We start from the raw sequence: 16,636 nt of genomic DNA on the forward strand, positions 1-16,636 counted from the left end.
TGCTGATCTCTCGGTTTTTAAGTGGTGGCGGCAGCAGTAGTACCCAGCGGAGTCCACCTCGTTCTGATCAAGACGAGAGGAATACACCAGGAAAAGACAGGAGCAGTAGTTCAGTGGAGGACCAGGCTCACACCGCTGCTGATGACTCCCTTTGCTCGGAAAATCTGCGAAGCCCACTTCAAGAAAAAGGTAAAGCTCACATTTTTGGGGGTAAACAACTTAAATAGTCTGTCATGAGAAATGTAAGCTGTTTTGACCACTTCCTGTCTATTCCTCCAATCAGCAGACAGTGCCTCCATCGCCGAAGAGTACTCTGTGAAGTTTGAAGACTCTATGACAGAGGATGACATTGAGGAAAGATCGTTCCGCTCTCTTTTACCATCCGAGGCCCACCGGCGTGAATCACTGGACAGGAAGCCCAGTCCTCATCCAGAATCTGACGACGACCACAGCCATGACAGATCCAGCCCCAGAGCGAGCTCAAAGGTGACATCCTGTCAGCTCTCCTCGTGCAGCATAACTCTGACTCCAGTTGTGCTCCGTACAATCAAGCCTGTTGTGTTTTGTTCTATTTGGTTGTCATAGTTGAAGTTTGTTTGTGTTTTCCTGGTGTGTTGATAAGAAGCTCTTTGTATGGGATGGATTAGTGACTCAGCTCTTGTTTTTCCCCTGCGCCATATCACGTTATACACAGCAGGATGGCAGCATGCCCTTCTCAAGTGGTCAGGACAGCTTCTCTAGGTTCACCATGGATTTGGTGCGTCAGTACATGAAGGAGGAGGAAGTTCGCGCTCAACATCAGAGTTCTCTCCTGCGTCTGCGTCAGAAGGCCCTCCGAGAAAAGACCAAGGCTGAACTGGCCTGGCTCGAACACCAGAAGAGGCAGGAAAAACATTCATTATGATTAGCAGGAAAAAAATATATTAAATGCAACATGAAATCAAAATGGACCATATTTGCTTTCTTAATAATTGCTGTGGTTTATATTAGTATTATTCAAGAAGAAGAAAAAAAAGATTTGTTTGAACTTTCACTAAAATTTTATAACATTCATTGCCTTTAAAATGAATGTCTGTTCTTGTAATAAAGGTTGCACTGGTGGGGAGAAAATAATAATATGCATACATTTTTCTCACCCTACGTTTTCCACGCTATATTTCCTGCTTGGTAACTCCATATATACATAACTGTTCAAAAGCATCAGTAATATCTTTTAAAAGCTTTTGAAAGAAGTGTCCTCTTCATGAAGGCTCCAATTATTTAATCAAAAATACAAAACATCATTACAATTAAAAATAATCTATTATATTTTGAAATTTAGTTATTCTGATTTTTCAGAAATTGTTCTAATATGCTGTTTTGGTGATCAATTAATATTGTCAATGTAAAAAAAAAGTGCTTTCTAAACCATCTGTCCCCAAATTTTTGAACAGTGATTTATGTCTCATAACTGAAATTAAATATGTTGTGGAATCTTTTGGTCAAGTTGCACCATTTTTTCCTGAGTAAAATCTCATATGCTGAAATGGAAACCCATAGATTTAAAGGCAGTAAAGTGATCATCTTGATTAAAATTGTTAAACTTTAGTGACATGCACCTCATCTCCATTCTTCTCCATTAGGCATCTCAGAGATAAAGGAGAGGATGATAAGATGCCACCCCTTCGTAAGAAACAGAGAGGCCTGATACTGAAGCTACAACAGGAACAGGTGACAATCATATGTGGATTTATGAGATTATCTCGAAGATACACTTTCAAATGAATGTAGAATCAATTAAATAGTCCTAATTGATTTACTTAAATGTTGTCATGTTTACCGAACAGAAATAAAGGTTAATATGTCGCTGTTGTTTATCCCCAGGCGGAGATCAAACGACTGCAGGAGGCCAATAAAGCAGCGAGGAGGGAGAGACAGCTGCTCCTCAAACAGCAGGAGGAGATCGAAAGAATGAGACACACAACACTCAAACTCAAAGAGCGGCTCAAAAGCGCCGACACAAAGCTGGTCAGTCGTCTGAAAGATTGTGGTTTCTTAATCTTCCTAAATAAAAGCTTTTTGTATCTTGTAAGTACTCTCTGTGTAGTTTATTGAACATATTGCACTATTATTATTTTTTTTTATGAAACATCTGCAGGAATCACCCGTTTCAGGTGTGGCAGAGGAGTCGGCTCCGCCCAGCGTGACTGTGACAGACGCAGAGACCCGTAGCCACTCCCCCATGTCTGTGTCAGGCAGTGAAACCAGCAGCATCATGCAGAAACTGAAAAAGATGCGGTCTCACATGGACGAAAAGTAAATAAACCCTCACACATGTTTCTTTTCTATCCTTCCATCTTTTTCCTCTTCTGTCCTCTCAGATAATACATTGGTTTATAAAGTCATTTGATTATAACTGTAGATATAAACTTTAATTACCTTATGCATATGTAGTGTAAACCTCTTTCAAGAGGGCCAAACAAACAGTGAATGTTCAGTGTACTCTGGAGCGATTTCTTATTTATGACAAGCTAATGCTATTAATAACATGTATTAATTTCTTAGAGGTTCGTCTACAGCTTGCTGACCAAGTGACATTTTAAAGTGTTTTTTTATTTTTTATTTCTGTGTGCACAGTGTTTGGTTTGAACATAAGCGTGCTCTGTGTAGGAAAACACTCCTCTCACTTTATGAATGGAGGAATCTTTCACATCTAAAATAGAGAACAGCTTTCTTATACAGCTAGTAAACAGGATGTACTTTCTGGCAGTGAGATTTCATGAGATTTCTCGAATGCGTTTCATAACCTTCACATGTTTTCTAAATGTTTGTCTATTGTGTGTAATCTCATTCTCCCATATTCAGCCACTCAATCCTTGACAACAGATTCTTGTTTACAATCATATCTTGACAACTGATGAGGGTCGTCCCATTGGTCAGAAACTTTTCATAGCACTGGCACACAAATATTTTTGTCTTGAGAATAAAATTTGGGGATTTCACGCTTGTCTGATTCAACTAATCACATGCTGTGTTGCGATTGTAGCACCGTTCACACACTTCTGCTCACTTTCTAGCTCACACTAATAGCATGAACATCTCTTTTTATAACCTCCAGCTGTATTTATTCCGAACTCATCGGTATAAACACTTTATCCTGCATCTCATTCAAAGTGATTTGTAATCCAGTCTATGGAGCTCTTTTGTAAAAGCAATTGCTTTGTTGTCTTCCTCCCTTAATTTAGTTAATTTAATAAATTATGGACTTGCCCTCTTTTATCACAGCAAAATTAGCAGAATTAGTCAAAGATTCCTGCATAGAGAAAAAGCTTGTTAATTTCAGAAAGAAATGTCTGGGTCGTTTTTAACTTTAAAACTCACTCACTACAGCCAATTTACTTTGTCCAATTCACCTATTTAGTCCAAAAAATCTGATAGTCCTAAATATTGTATTAATTTTGGGAAGACTGAAATATGACACAGGTGTTCTGATCAATTTAATGAGACTCTCCAGACTGTTGTTTGGGGTAGATAAATGTTTCCAGGCCACTTTTCCAGGAATACTTGTAATTACTGAGAGCTTTCATCTCACCTGTAAACTTTTTTATTTTTTGACTTGTTTGTAAGAAAAAAAGTTTGACACTCAAAGGTAGTGGCTTGTTAAAGGGGTCATATGACGATGCAAAAAATAACATTATTTTGTGTATTTGGTGTGATGCAATCTGTTTGTGGTTTAAGGGTAAAAAAAAAACACGTTAATATCCATATAATGTACATTATTGTTGCTCCTCTATGCCCCGCCTTTCTGAAACGCATTGATTTTTACAAACCTTATCGTTCTGAAAAAGCAAGGTGTGTGCTGATTTACCAGCTATCCCATGTGTTGTAATTGGTCGAATACCTCAAGTATACTGTGATGCCATATTCCGGCGTAACGAGATAAAACCAATATAAACCAATTACAAATTAGGCATTTGTTGCATCCAGTTAGGACGTAATTACTGATTATACAGGTGCATCTCAATAAATTAGAATGTCATGGAAAACTTTATTTCAGTAATTCAACTCAAATTGTGAAACTCGTGTATTAGATAAGTTCAGTGCACACGGACTGAAGTAGTTTAAGTCTTTGGTACTTTTAATTGTGATGATTTTGGCTCATATTTAACAGAAACCCAGTGAACCAAATTGAGAGACCATTTTGATGGTTCTGGAAACCTTTAAAGGTGTTTTGAGTTGATTAGCTGATTGGCATGTCACCATATTCTAATTGGTTGAGATCGTGAATTGGTGGGTTTTTGTTAAATGTGAGCCAAAATCATCACAATTAAAAGAACCAAAGACTTAAACTACTTCAGTCCGTGTGCACTGATTTTATTTAATACACGAGTTTCACAATTTGAGTTGAATTACTGAAATGAACACTTCCATGAAATTCTAATTTATTGAGATGCACCTGTAGTGAGTGACTTTATACTGTCTTTTTATGCGTTGTGTTGCATTTGTGATCTAAAAAACAACAAACAATAAGCCTACTCTACACTGCTCAAAACTCACGTTTGAATCATCAGTGCAAATTCTTTAAATATAAAAAAATGTACTTACAGGCTGTGAGTCAGAAGCACCAGACTGTCCTTGCAAAGTTGGAACTGCCCCACTTTATAGAAACCGCCTTTGTGCCACAGATGCATTGTAGGCTACTGGTTCAGGAAACAGTCCTCATCCTCAATAAAATGCGTTGCACATATCTGAATATTTGACATGAGCTGTTCTGGAACGGTGTTGTAAATACAACTTAACCACTGATTTCTAGTTGTGTCCTGTTTTGGAAGGCCAAAGTAGTTTCGCTTTCACATTTTCAGCATCGGCAGCAGAGAGATTAAATGTTACGCCGCCTTTCTTTGTGTGAACGTTTGGTGGCGTTATGCAAATCTTAACACATCGTGGGGGCTAGAATGAGACATTTTGGGGGCGGTGGTTGATTCTTAACTTTTATAAAGAATATCTCTTTGGATTTGAGACTTTAGTCTTTGCAACTTTATTTATACACCAAGAGCTTGTAACACTCCAAAGAGAAAGGAAAAATGTAAATCGCATCATATGACCCCTTTAAGGATTTGCAGCATGTAGTAAGGATACACGTTTACACTCAATCTCTCTTTCTGTCTCCACATCGGTTTCTTCTCTCTCTTTCTCTTTCTCTCTCTCTCTCTCTCGTTTTATTCTCTCCAACACTTCTTGATTTTTGACTGTCCTCTCCTCTCTGTCTTCCTTAGACACTGTTCTCCTGTCCATTATTTCTTCTCTGTCTTTACGGCTCATCACTGGGCCTCTCTGTCTATCTGTCTCCCAAATCTCCACCCCAAATTCCAACTCTTTATCTACAGCCAGTTGGTCAGGTACAGTTACCCATAATCCTCCTCTCTACTTCCATCCCTCCCTTCTCTCAGCACCTATTTCCCATGGAGCATGCTTTTGTTCATCCACTGCCACAGCTGGGTGGGTGGGGATAGAGACAGAAAGAGGAATGCAGTGATGAATGAAAATGAACTGGCTACACCATGCTAAAATAAGTTGATTCTTTGGCTAAAGCTAGTTTGATTATAAAGCATAGTTATTTATCTGATTGGGGAAGATTCTTTTTTATTTCTAATGATTAAATGATTTACCTGAATCTGTTGTGATTGGTTTTTGAGCCTTTATTTGCTGATCAAATACATGAAAATGTTTAAAAAATAATTACCATCAATCAAAGCCAAAGATTAGACTTGTTTAAATCATGGTGGGTTAAATGAGTGATCTGTGGGTCTTGCGTCTTTTGTCTCTGTAGTTGCAGTGGTCTCAAACTCAATTCCTGGAGGGCCACAGCTCTGCAGAGTTTAGCTCCAAACAGCTCCAAATCCAAGCACACCTGCTTGGAAGTTTCTAGTAATCCTGAAGACCTTGATTAGCTGGATCAGGTGTGTTTGATTAGGGTTGGGGCAAAACTGTGCAGAGCTGTGGCCCTCCAGGAATTGTGTTTGAGACCAATGCTGTAGTGTGATCCTGTCAAATCTAGTCTTTGCCTTGTTGCTAGTCTGTCTTGTATTAATATGTAAATGTAATTTTTTTTATGGTCAATCTCACGATTATATATAATTTGCATTACAGAAATAATGTGGGGTTGAATTATTTAGATAATTGTCATGAACATCACGATGTAAATGATATTGATAATCTTAAATATAAGGATTATTGTCTTTTCGAAAAAAAAAAAAAATATATATACTTTTTTTCTGATTTGTGGTGAAATACAACCCCAACAACTTTCGTGAGCTTCAACCATGCACCACACACAGAGCATCTCCGTGAAATCAGTTCTTGAACTTTGTATCGTGGTGAGTGGAGACCGGGAGGAATACTTCTTTTTAGACAGGCCGGACAGACTGATATATTGTATGCTTCTGAATAATGCTAGTTTAGGACTTCTTCATCTGCCCAATGGCCACAGTAAATCTTAACTCCAGCCCCTGATTAAATAAGTGTAGCCCGCGATGAGCTAATGAGTATATATGACTGAGGCAACATAATACAATTTATGGTTGGATGAAGATGGCCGCTGTATTCACTAGGCAAGACGATTGCTTTTAGATAAAGCCATCTGTTTTTCTCTAACATGTTTTTAATTATCTTAAACCTCAATGAAAAACCCAGGCAGGTTTGATCTAGCAGAACAAAGTCATGATACATGGAGGGCTTTTTTCTGAAAAAAAGAATGACCTGCCTTCAGTGACTGAAGTTTTTTTCCTGGCACCACTTGCTAAAATGATAAATATGCTGTAATATTCAGTACAGCTTGTGAAATTCTAATTCTTTTGCTTAACTAATATTTATACATTTTTATTGCCAAACCATTATATATAACACATTTTATTAAATTTTTTCTGAAAGCAATGCACAATCAAATAATTCCATTGCAGGATTGCACTTACAGAGACAAAAGCCTAACAGTGTTTATGTCAAAACCCTGGGTGGAACCTATGTGTTTCAGTTTGTCAGGAGTTTGTCCCCATGTCTATCACCCATGAGTTGGATCAGATGCATGAGTTTTACCCTGATGAAGATGTTAAAGGCACAATAGGGCTGTTTTTCCCATTAAAATGAATGCAGGTCACCAAGTGGAGCTGTGCCTGTTTTGGGAAGCATGTTTTGTAGTGTGTGTGTGTGTAAGGGTATGTGTGGGTGCACATCCTTTGCAAAAGAGACTAATCTGGGGTTTGAAGAAGGTGGGTGAGTGGCATTATTTGGACCTCTGCTTTGCCTGCTTTTTTGGTGGCCTGTTTACAAATTGTGTCACTTTGCCTTACACAGTCTTGTTCTGCCTTTTCTATCTCTCTTCGTCTCCTTCATTTTCTGTCCTGTAGGTTTCTCACTAAAAGAGAGCAGCAGTTGATGCAGAGGCGCAGACATGCGGAGGAGCTTCTTGAGTGGAGACAGAGGTTGGACGCGGAGGAGGCAGAAGTGCGCCAAATGGAGAAGCAAGCTCTGGCGGCCTGGGAAAAACAGCAGCAGCCACGCAACAGAACACCACTGCAGCAGCGCAGCTGGGAAAGTGAGCTCAGTAAATCCAGAGGTGGACAACAGAGTCCCACAGGACAAGGTGAGTGGGAAAAGGGTATTGAGATTGAAAGGAAGTGAAATTGAAACTTTTCTTCTAAAGAATGGCCGGTATATGCACATCAGTAACCGCTGATCAGTTGTACTTCATCTGTACTTCCATTCAAAAGAAATTATACCTTTATATGGCAAGAACAAATTAAATTGATCAAAAGGTACAGTAAAGACATTAAAGATTTCTAAAGCAATAAATTATATTCTCGAAAAATGTATCAAGATTTCTACACAAATATTACATACCATTAAGCAGCACAACTGTTTTCAACATTGATAATAAAAATGTTTCTTGAAAATTAAAAGGATTTCAGAAGGAAAACGTGACCGAAGACTGGAGTATTGGCTGCTGAAAATTCAGCTTTGCCATCACAGAAAAATAGAATTATTGTTAAATAGAATTATATTTTCTATATTAAAATGGAAAATTGTTAATTTATAATAATATTATTAGTACTGGTACTGTAGTTTTGCTCAAATAAAATGCACCATTTTGAAAGACGTAATTAAAAAAAAACATTTTAAAAATCTTACCTCCCCCAGATTTTTAAATGTTCACTAGTTTTGTAAGTCTGTGTATAAGAACATCAAAGCAATGATTATACATTGAACTGTTACATTTTGTTTATCTGTATTCATGTTCTCACAGAAGCAGGCAGTGAAGATGATGACTCCCAAGCATTGTCCGTGTCCAGCGTGCACACTGATTTGTCAGTTTCAGAGCAGCTGGCCAGCCCTTCCTCGGACCAACCTGTCTCTGAACTCCCCTCTCCTCATGCGGGCAACAGCCCTGCCCCTGATACCCTCCACTCACCTGCATTTAATGCCACAGACAGCAAACAGGTGAAAACTGAAACTGAGTTTTCTGGAAAAAAAATAAATAAATAATTTGATTCTGCATCTAATGTTTATGTTTTCCTGAGCATGGAGATATGCAAAATTGTTTGCACCTTACAAGTAGTCCAAAGTTCTTTATGTGCTGTTTTATAACACAGAGTTGACTATACTGTAGCTCTCTTTGGTGAGTGTGACTTACACGTCCTGACCTTGGATCCTTCTTCCTGTATGTGTTTCAGTCTCCTCCAGAGAAAGTCAGCCTCAGCTCTCTGCGACATTCAGACAGTAGCCAGCCTGGCACTGTCACTGGCACTGACAGAAGCAGCAAGATGCAGGTGTGCTCCAACATCAAGACCAGTGAGGCCTGCACCAGTGACCCTCATTCAGCCACTCCATCCGGTAAGATCCATACTGCCTCCATTAGACTTTGAAAATTATATGGATTTGCACTCTCAACATAATGTAGACCCAGCCCCCCACCCCCACCCCCCCCCTTTTTTTTTTTTTTTGAAGACTGCAACATACAGAATTGTTTCATGTAGTGTTTTGCTCTCTTAATCCATTTTATCATTGGTCTCCTATTTTTAAAAACTTTTGTCTATTTTTTAAAATCATAGTTCTTAAGGTGCTACATATCTGGTATGTTAATTTAGCCTGCTTCAATTGGTTACATGAATGCAGGAAGAGGAACACTGTGCCAGCAAAATACAATGCTCTGTTTATCTCCGTGTATGCACTTCTTTGGATCAAACCACTTAGTCATGTTATAGCAGCACAGATGAGTCTACCTGCCTTGTAGAGATGATCTGTCGTAAAAGAGAGACTGCTCAAAAAAATTGTCCTTTTAGGTTTAAAACATTGCCTATCGTTATTATTTAAATGTTGTACTTTGTCACAATGTTTAGTGCCATCTTAAGCATATATATATATATATATATATATATATATATATATACATAAACACACACACACACACACACAATATTTTTGTATTTTTTTTTAAAGCAAAGACAATGTTTTGACGATGGTGATAATTTTTTTTCTCTTACCTCAGAGACCACATCTGATCAGAGTGATATTGAGAGCCGTATTCGTGCCCTCAAGGACGAGCTCCGTAAACGTAAATCTGTGGTGTATCAGCTAAAGAAAGAGCAAAAGAAGAGGCAAAAAGAGCGACTGAAAGCTCAGGAGGCAAGCCTGCTGAAACAGCTGGAGGTCAGCCATAATCACCTTTCATATTCACCTATTTCTGTGGTCTCTTTATCTTAAAGAAAGCGCTTCTCTTGCTGTATTATTTTGCTATATTTTTAAATTGACTATTAAAAAAGATGTCAGTATGCTGTATTTGTTAATGATTGTCTTCCTCTGGTTCCCCAGTCATATAATGACTTTATTCAGAAGACCAAGGCTGAGTTGAGTAAAGAGCCAGACAACACTCCAGCTACTAAACCCCAGATTAAAACTCCCACTTCAGCCACTGAAAAGCCTCGGATAAAACCCCCTCCACTTCAGAGGTCGGCCTTGACATTTACCAATCATTTATAATTTACTCTTCATTCTGAGGTTTTTTTTTGTGTGTGTGTATATACCTCCAATAACATTTGCTGCATGTTTACTTTACAGACCTGAGACTAGCAAGAACTGGAAGATTGTCACAGAATCTGAGAAATCAGAGACTGTGCCCACGGAGACATCGGCAGATAAAGGTGCAATGTAGACCAAAAACATGATTATTGGCATTAACTATTTATTTGGACCAAATTAAAAGTATACATAATGATAAAATTGTGTATGTTGCCTGCCTTTGTTAGCAGATGATGTTGCACCAATACATCAGAACTATTCATCAGAACATGATGACATTTCCTCAGATGAAGATCCTCCTACAGTTACTCCAACTCCAGTTATGGGGAGTCCAGAACATATGGACGTTTTGAGGAGCTTGCGTAGTCCAGAGTATCCAAGCCACCAATCAGAAGATGCCCCCTCAATCAAAGAACATTCTGCTAGACCAGAGGCCATTGACCTCCTTTCAGAAGATGAGAGTGTGGTCTCTAGCCACAAGTCCGGTATTATGGAGGAACTGGAATATGCAAAGTCAGAGGGGTCTGAGAATTACCAGTCTGACCAACACTCTCACCCTCTGCTTAAACTGGATTTCGGGCTTCAGATTCCATCGCTGAATGACATGAAACCCAAATTTGAGGAGGAAAGGTTGTCTGAGAATGATGCTGATGAGAAGCAAGCAGTTGAAGATTCTGCAAATGCTGGAGAGAGTATGAGATTTACTGACTCTCCTGTGGTGAAATTAAAAGATATAGACTATCCTTCAGCTGAAAAGACTCCTTCAGCCATAGATCATTCTTATACCCCTGACTTCTCATTGTCCAAGGGGGAGGATTCACCAAAGATGAAAGATACACAGTCACTCTCAGGTGATGGCTATAACGATGACTTTGAGCCTTCCTTTGAGTCGTCATTTAAGGAGGATAATCATGAATCAAAGCTTACATCACCCTCTGCCCCAGAGCCCAAAGTAAAATCTGTTAACTCTCCAATGTACAGCAGTGAAGAGGAAATTGAAGAAGAACTAAGTGTCCGATCAGGAAGTACTAATGGCAGCTTCCAAACTGAAGGTCATGCAGACCTCAGTAGCCTTGGTAAAGAATCAGATGACATCATGAGGCATTCAAAATGTTTGACTTTACCACAGCACCAAATGCCAGTTTTGCCGGTAAAGGATGAATTGCCAAGCTTCTGCATTGGAGACCGGGTTTTGGTTAGTAATATACAACCAGGGACACTGAGATTCAAGGGACAAACTAACTTTGCCAATGGATTCTGGGCCGGGGTTGAACTGGACAACCCTGAGGGAAGTAACAATGGAACTTACGATGGGGTGGTGTACTTTGAATGTAGGGAAAAACACGGAATATTCGCACCGCCGGACAAGATCTCTCGTCTTCCAGAGAAATTTGAGGCCAGTCCAGACACTGAAGATGAAGATTCATCATATGATGACCAGCCAAATAGTAAAAACAAAGGTTCTGAGGAGCAGTTAGAGCATAGAAATCTGCTAAACAAAATTAAAGGAGAAAAATCTGACCTAGATTTGCATCCTGAGACTAGAGAGACTTCGGAAGAGCATGGAAAGCCATTGGAACTTAACATCAGACAGCTTTCTACTGGGCAAAGCACCTATTTTAAATCTCAGCATAACCTGGATATTAATTATATTGACTGCAATATCATTAAGGACTGTGACAAAAGCCAGCACACAGTGCCTAACGGAGGAGACCGGGACATCATTCTCACATCTGTTGATAATGTTGTTCCATTGCTCAATAATTTGGATAAAGGGACATCTAAAAAACAGGAAGAGGAACCAACAGCAGTAATTTTGGACCGGTTAGTTGAGGATAAGAAAATTCCAAAAACCACTGACATCTCGATCGAGGAGGCCAGTCTCGATAATAGGGAAGACTTGAATAACAAAAGGGCTTTGACCACCCTAGCAGATAAACTTGTGGAAAACTTCTTAAGTGATGCGGTGAAGCAATTTCAGAAGATCAAGAAAGACAAAGAGGAGAAGTTATCAGCTGCTAATCAGTTGAAAAGAGACTTCATCAATGAAGATGATGGACTTGATGGAAGCAACAACTTTAAGTCTCAGAGCAGGTCTTCATCTAAAACAAAGAAGGACAGTTTCTTTGATGATGATCAGGAGGAACTTTCGTCTCCAGAGCATTGCAACAGACCTGTAAGTGAAAATTTTGATGCATCTAAAGATCCTATAATAGATGAAATGTGAAAGCAGTTAAAAAAATAACCCAGTCTTCAGAGTTATTTATTGAAATGAAGTGAATGATTTACCCAACAAGTTGATAACATTGCTGATATGTAATGCTTAAGTTGACATTTCCAGCCTTATTGACAGACATCTAGGGGCTAATGTTACCTTGGAACCCTCTTTTTAGGCCTGTAGTGTGTTGCAAAAAAAAAAAAAAAAAGTAAAGATAAATTAGACCTTCTCTTGATGGAAGTTGTAAGAAGTGATCTTGATTATTGTTAACTATGATTCTTCAACAGGAGAGCCCTGTCCTGGGTACAAGTGGACAGGAAGAGCTAGCTAAACGTCTGGCAGAGCTGGAAATGAGCCGTGAGCTCTTCGATGTCCTTGGTGAAGAGCAGGACTGGTTCGATGAGGACTTTGGTCTCAGCTCACGAAAACAACAGCAAAAGCAAAAACAGCAGCAAGATGGGATTTCTGGTGCGGGGGAACAGGTCAAAACACCACCCAGGCCTGAACTTCCTGTGCAGATGAAGCAACCAGAGGAGCCTGCCATGATTGTTCCTCACACTGTCCAGGAAGTGGAGAAACTGGTCATCGCTGCTACTCAGGAGATCTGGAAAAGCTGCAAACTGGGTCATGGTAGACCAAGCCTGACTGGAGTACCCAAACCTCAACCCTCTAATAGTTTCCTGGAAGGAGACTCCAAAGCTAATGACCTGGAGGCTCAATGCCAACAAAGCTACAAACTGGTAGGGATCGAGATGCTGGCATTGAGGTGTTTGTTTAACCTTGGCAAGGTTTTGGTAGGCATTTCCATGAAGTAAAAAATATTTTCCGTTGTATTTATTTACAGGCAGTCTTTGATTTATCATGGGAGGTCATTCAAGACATCTATGCAGAAGATCCAAAAGTTGATCAGCCCCAATGGATGAAGCCACGTCGCCTTAATTCCACCTACTTCCATCGAGTGAAATGCCCCAATGACATCACAACAGTTCAGGTATGCAATATATCAATGCTGCTTAAAGGAAAGTGACATCTTGTGATTAGAATATATCTATAATTTAAGTATGTTTATTTGTGTGTGTGTGTTTGTGCATCTGCATGTATGTATGTATGTATGTATGTGTATGTGTGTGTGTGTATATGTGTGTGTGTGTGTGTGTGTGTGTGTGTGTGTGTGTGTGTGTGTATATATATATATAATAATAATAATTTGTTTTTGTTTTTTTCTTTATTCAGGAATTTGTCACCACTGAGGTATTAAAGTTGTGTGGTCTAAAGAAAGAGCAGAACCAGAAAACAGATTGGCAGAAAATGATCAAATTTGGACGGAAAAAGAGAGACCGAGTTGACCACATTCTGGTAAGTGTATTTAAATTCACATTCAGAAAGCTTGTTTCTGATATTGCAAAACTGTGTTGATTTACAGAATTAGTTAGACTTTTAAATACATAAGTATGTAATCACTCTTCCTCTTCTAGGTCCAGGAGTTGCATGAGGAGGAATCCCAGTGGGTGAACTATGATGAAGATGAACTTTTTGTAAAGATGCAGCTTGCTGATGGGATTTTTGATGCATTGCTAAAAGACACAGCTGAAGTTCTGACCCAAATCCAAGGGAAGAAGTCCAGAAGAACTTTTTGATGAGCTCTTTGATGTTGTTCTCATCTGTACAGAGAAATATTTTAGGTACCTTCTGTTAAACTCAAAATGGAGGATTTGGCATTAAAGGACATTCAGTGAGGAATTCCCTTTCAGTCTGCTTGTGCAGGCCACGGAAAGTTATGGAGTCAGGATTCTAGACCTTGTCATGGACGTGTTCACATTCTCATCTAGGAAGTATGATGAACTCCTCTCTTGATGGTCCGGTGTTAATTGTAGCAGCTGTTTGGGTCCAGATTCCCCATACTGTGTCTGTTCATCATTGCTGCTAAAACTGGCTCTGCCATTCTCAAGTCTAAAGATTAAAACACAAGGGCCAGATCAAATCAGGACAGACCTAAGGACTTAAAGACTTGTTTTTATTTCCAATTAGATTGTATCATAAGAAATGCTTGTTTTTTTTGCTTTAATTCTATTAATTTATTTAAAAAAAAAAAACTTTTGAATTTGAAAGTAACTTTTTGGAAAGTGTTTAAAGAAAAGAGAGTGTTTTACCATTGACATGATTAATTGCAGAACTAAGCACAAAAAGTACAATCTGAATGTTGAAATGGCAATGGGATTCGATGCAAGATAATGTTAAATGCAAAAATATGTAAATTTTATTTAACTTGACTTCTCGTAATGGTTTTGTTTTGGTCTATACACAACAGTGTTGTATTGGCAACACCTGCTACAGTTACTGGATGCCAAAAGATTGATTTGAAATATATGAACTGTGCTCAACAAGGACAATGCTGGGTTCTAGCCTTAACATTTGCCTTTTATCCCATTCATTTTAAGTGCCTCCATTGTTACGTTTGCTCACACACTAGCGACTTTTCCTGGCCTTCCTTTGACCAATGTTGTAATGGCCCCTTTTGGCTTTAATCTTGTCTTAACTTCTTTTTTCATTTCTGGACAAACCTCTAATACTGTAAGATGTACATTTCTGCCTTACTTTGTGTGTGTGTACCCATCATCAGAACCCTTTCAAAGTACAATTTTGTGTTTAAAAAAGACGAGGGGTAATGTTACGCCATCACTGGCACAAGGACACATTTGTTTACTTTTAAAGAAGGCGTTTCACTCATTGTGTACCTTTCCGAGGAACTGCTCAAGGGCTCAGCACGTCCATCTCATCTGTTATTCATGAATACTGTGATATACATATTTGGTTGTAAATCAGTCGCCATTACAAGCCTGCTCTCCTAAGCAATTGATTATCATCTTATGTGCATAATTAGCTGTAACCGGCCTTTCTTCGCCTCTCTTAAAGCTGTACTTCCTCTGAGCCAGTCTGTCCAGTAGTGACCTGCATTATCATTGTAAGGTTAGATGCAGAGTCCCGTGTCAGTGGGTTAAACTTCATCTATGCAGCAACAAGAGTCTCTGATACCCAGCATCAGTCGCTCATCAAAAACATGTCTAATTATATAAGTAACGGAGATCTCTACCTCGTTCTACTACTACTAGTCTTTTTGGCTAATGCATTTAAACTTTTAACTGTGGGTGGGAAATTTGGATTTGTGTGGCAGAAGTGGCTTGATAATCAGTTTCCACTTTTAAATTGGTAAATTGTAGAAATGTTTCACATCCCGTAAACTTGTGTATTTATAATGATGTACTGTGAGTGACAGAGGTGCACTTGAAGACTTGTACATTTATTTACCCATGTAAATATCATAGATCTCCTGTGAGTGGACTCATGGAAGATTGCTGTGAAAATGGATGTGGCTCCTTTTGCTTCCATGTACATATTATAGATATATTTGTCAACCGAACTGATCCTTTGGAAATTGTAAATAAAGATCTCGCCATTTCTCAGTCATAACATTTGCTGTGATATCTTTTACATTTTTTGTCATGACTTTTTATAAACGGAATCTACAAAATATAGCTTTTTTTTTTTTACAAATAGTAAAAGAAGATGTGCATGTCTAAATACTGTTTAAACCACAGTTTATTGTAATATTCTAGCAAGAAATATTAAATAGACATATCATTTATAAACCTGAAGCAGAAGAACGACATTAAATATTACGTTTTTGGTTGTTGTACTCTGTTAACAGTGAATTGCATGGCAAATAACATTAATATTTATGCATTAAGCAGCTGTTTTTATCCAAAAAGAGTAACAAAAGCAATACATCAAGTAGCCAACAATATGCATAATGCACTACTCTGGGTTTATTTGACTAGAGAAAATAATCATGACATTGTATGATTTTAGTTATTGTTTGTTGGATACAGGGTAAAGACATTTGATGTATAATTTTGTTAGATACTAGTTCAACACATTCAGCAGTTCTCACAATAAATACATATCTGTGTCTCTGCTAATGGCAGAGCTAAGTGTACTATAATTGTGACATGTACCTTGTGTAAAATGTTGAATGTTTGCCTGGGTGGAATGTGCCCTGTCAGAAACTTTGGACAAGAGGCACATACACAAATGTCAATATTTGAGCAAAGGGTGATTCTGAACGAATGGATCAAGGTGTCAATACTGTTCTAGGAAGGACTAAACTTACTCTGGCTTACATAAGTCTAATAAAATCCATAGACGTATATCGTAGTTTGGAACAAATATATCCTAAAATGGTGATCTTTTATAATTATTTGTGGCAACAAAAAGATATTGATGTAAGGAATGAAAAATGGATCTGTCTGGGAATGCAGAGCATATACAGTAGTTTGAAATTTCAAAGGCTTGTGACAGATGTGATTACTT

General features: G+C 38.5%; 2 protein-coding genes across 12 annotated transcripts in view; both read left to right on the top strand.

Annotated features, from left to right (window-relative positions):
- The window catches only part of LOC113107156 (centrosome-associated protein 350-like), a 33,978-nt gene extending 18,248 nt beyond the window's left edge, over nucleotides 1–15,730 (top strand). For 5 of the 11 annotated variants that reach the window (XM_026269448.1, XM_026269450.1, XM_026269447.1 and 2 more), the window contains 18 exons: nucleotides 23–189; nucleotides 284–486; nucleotides 695–882; nucleotides 1,623–1,710; nucleotides 1,864–2,007; nucleotides 2,138–2,295; nucleotides 5,256–5,378; nucleotides 7,383–7,618; nucleotides 8,279–8,472; nucleotides 8,706–8,865; nucleotides 9,521–9,681; nucleotides 9,844–9,980; nucleotides 10,090–10,172; nucleotides 10,278–12,226; nucleotides 12,556–13,008; nucleotides 13,113–13,259; nucleotides 13,502–13,624; nucleotides 13,744–15,730. In XM_026269448.1, the coding sequence (XP_026125233.1) occupies nucleotides 23–189; nucleotides 284–486; nucleotides 695–882; nucleotides 1,623–1,710; nucleotides 1,864–2,007; nucleotides 2,138–2,295; nucleotides 5,256–5,378; nucleotides 7,383–7,618; nucleotides 8,279–8,472; nucleotides 8,706–8,865; nucleotides 9,521–9,681; nucleotides 9,844–9,980; nucleotides 10,090–10,172; nucleotides 10,278–12,226; nucleotides 12,556–13,008; nucleotides 13,113–13,259; nucleotides 13,502–13,624; nucleotides 13,744–13,905 (4,876 nt within the window). In that variant the 3' untranslated portion in view covers nucleotides 13,906–15,730. The remainder of the gene's footprint in view (nucleotides 1–22; nucleotides 190–283; nucleotides 487–694; nucleotides 883–1,622; nucleotides 1,711–1,863; nucleotides 2,008–2,137; nucleotides 2,296–5,255; nucleotides 5,379–7,382; nucleotides 7,619–8,278; nucleotides 8,473–8,705; nucleotides 8,866–9,520; nucleotides 9,682–9,843; nucleotides 9,981–10,089; nucleotides 10,173–10,277; nucleotides 12,227–12,555; nucleotides 13,009–13,112; nucleotides 13,260–13,501; nucleotides 13,625–13,743) is intronic. The other 6 variants (XM_026269454.1, XM_026269458.1, XM_026269455.1 and 3 more) reach the window with 5 other exon arrangements.
- LOC113107158 (tight junction protein ZO-2-like) overlaps nucleotides 1–16,636 on the top strand; it is a 296,039-nt gene that overhangs the window by 100,354 nt on the left and 179,049 nt on the right. The gene's annotated exons all lie outside the window — the stretch shown is intronic.

The sequence above is a fragment of the Carassius auratus genome, chromosome 8 (genome assembly GCF_003368295.1).
Source record: "Carassius auratus strain Wakin chromosome 8, ASM336829v1, whole genome shotgun sequence".
Taxonomy (NCBI): Eukaryota; Metazoa; Chordata; class Actinopteri; order Cypriniformes; family Cyprinidae; genus Carassius; species Carassius auratus.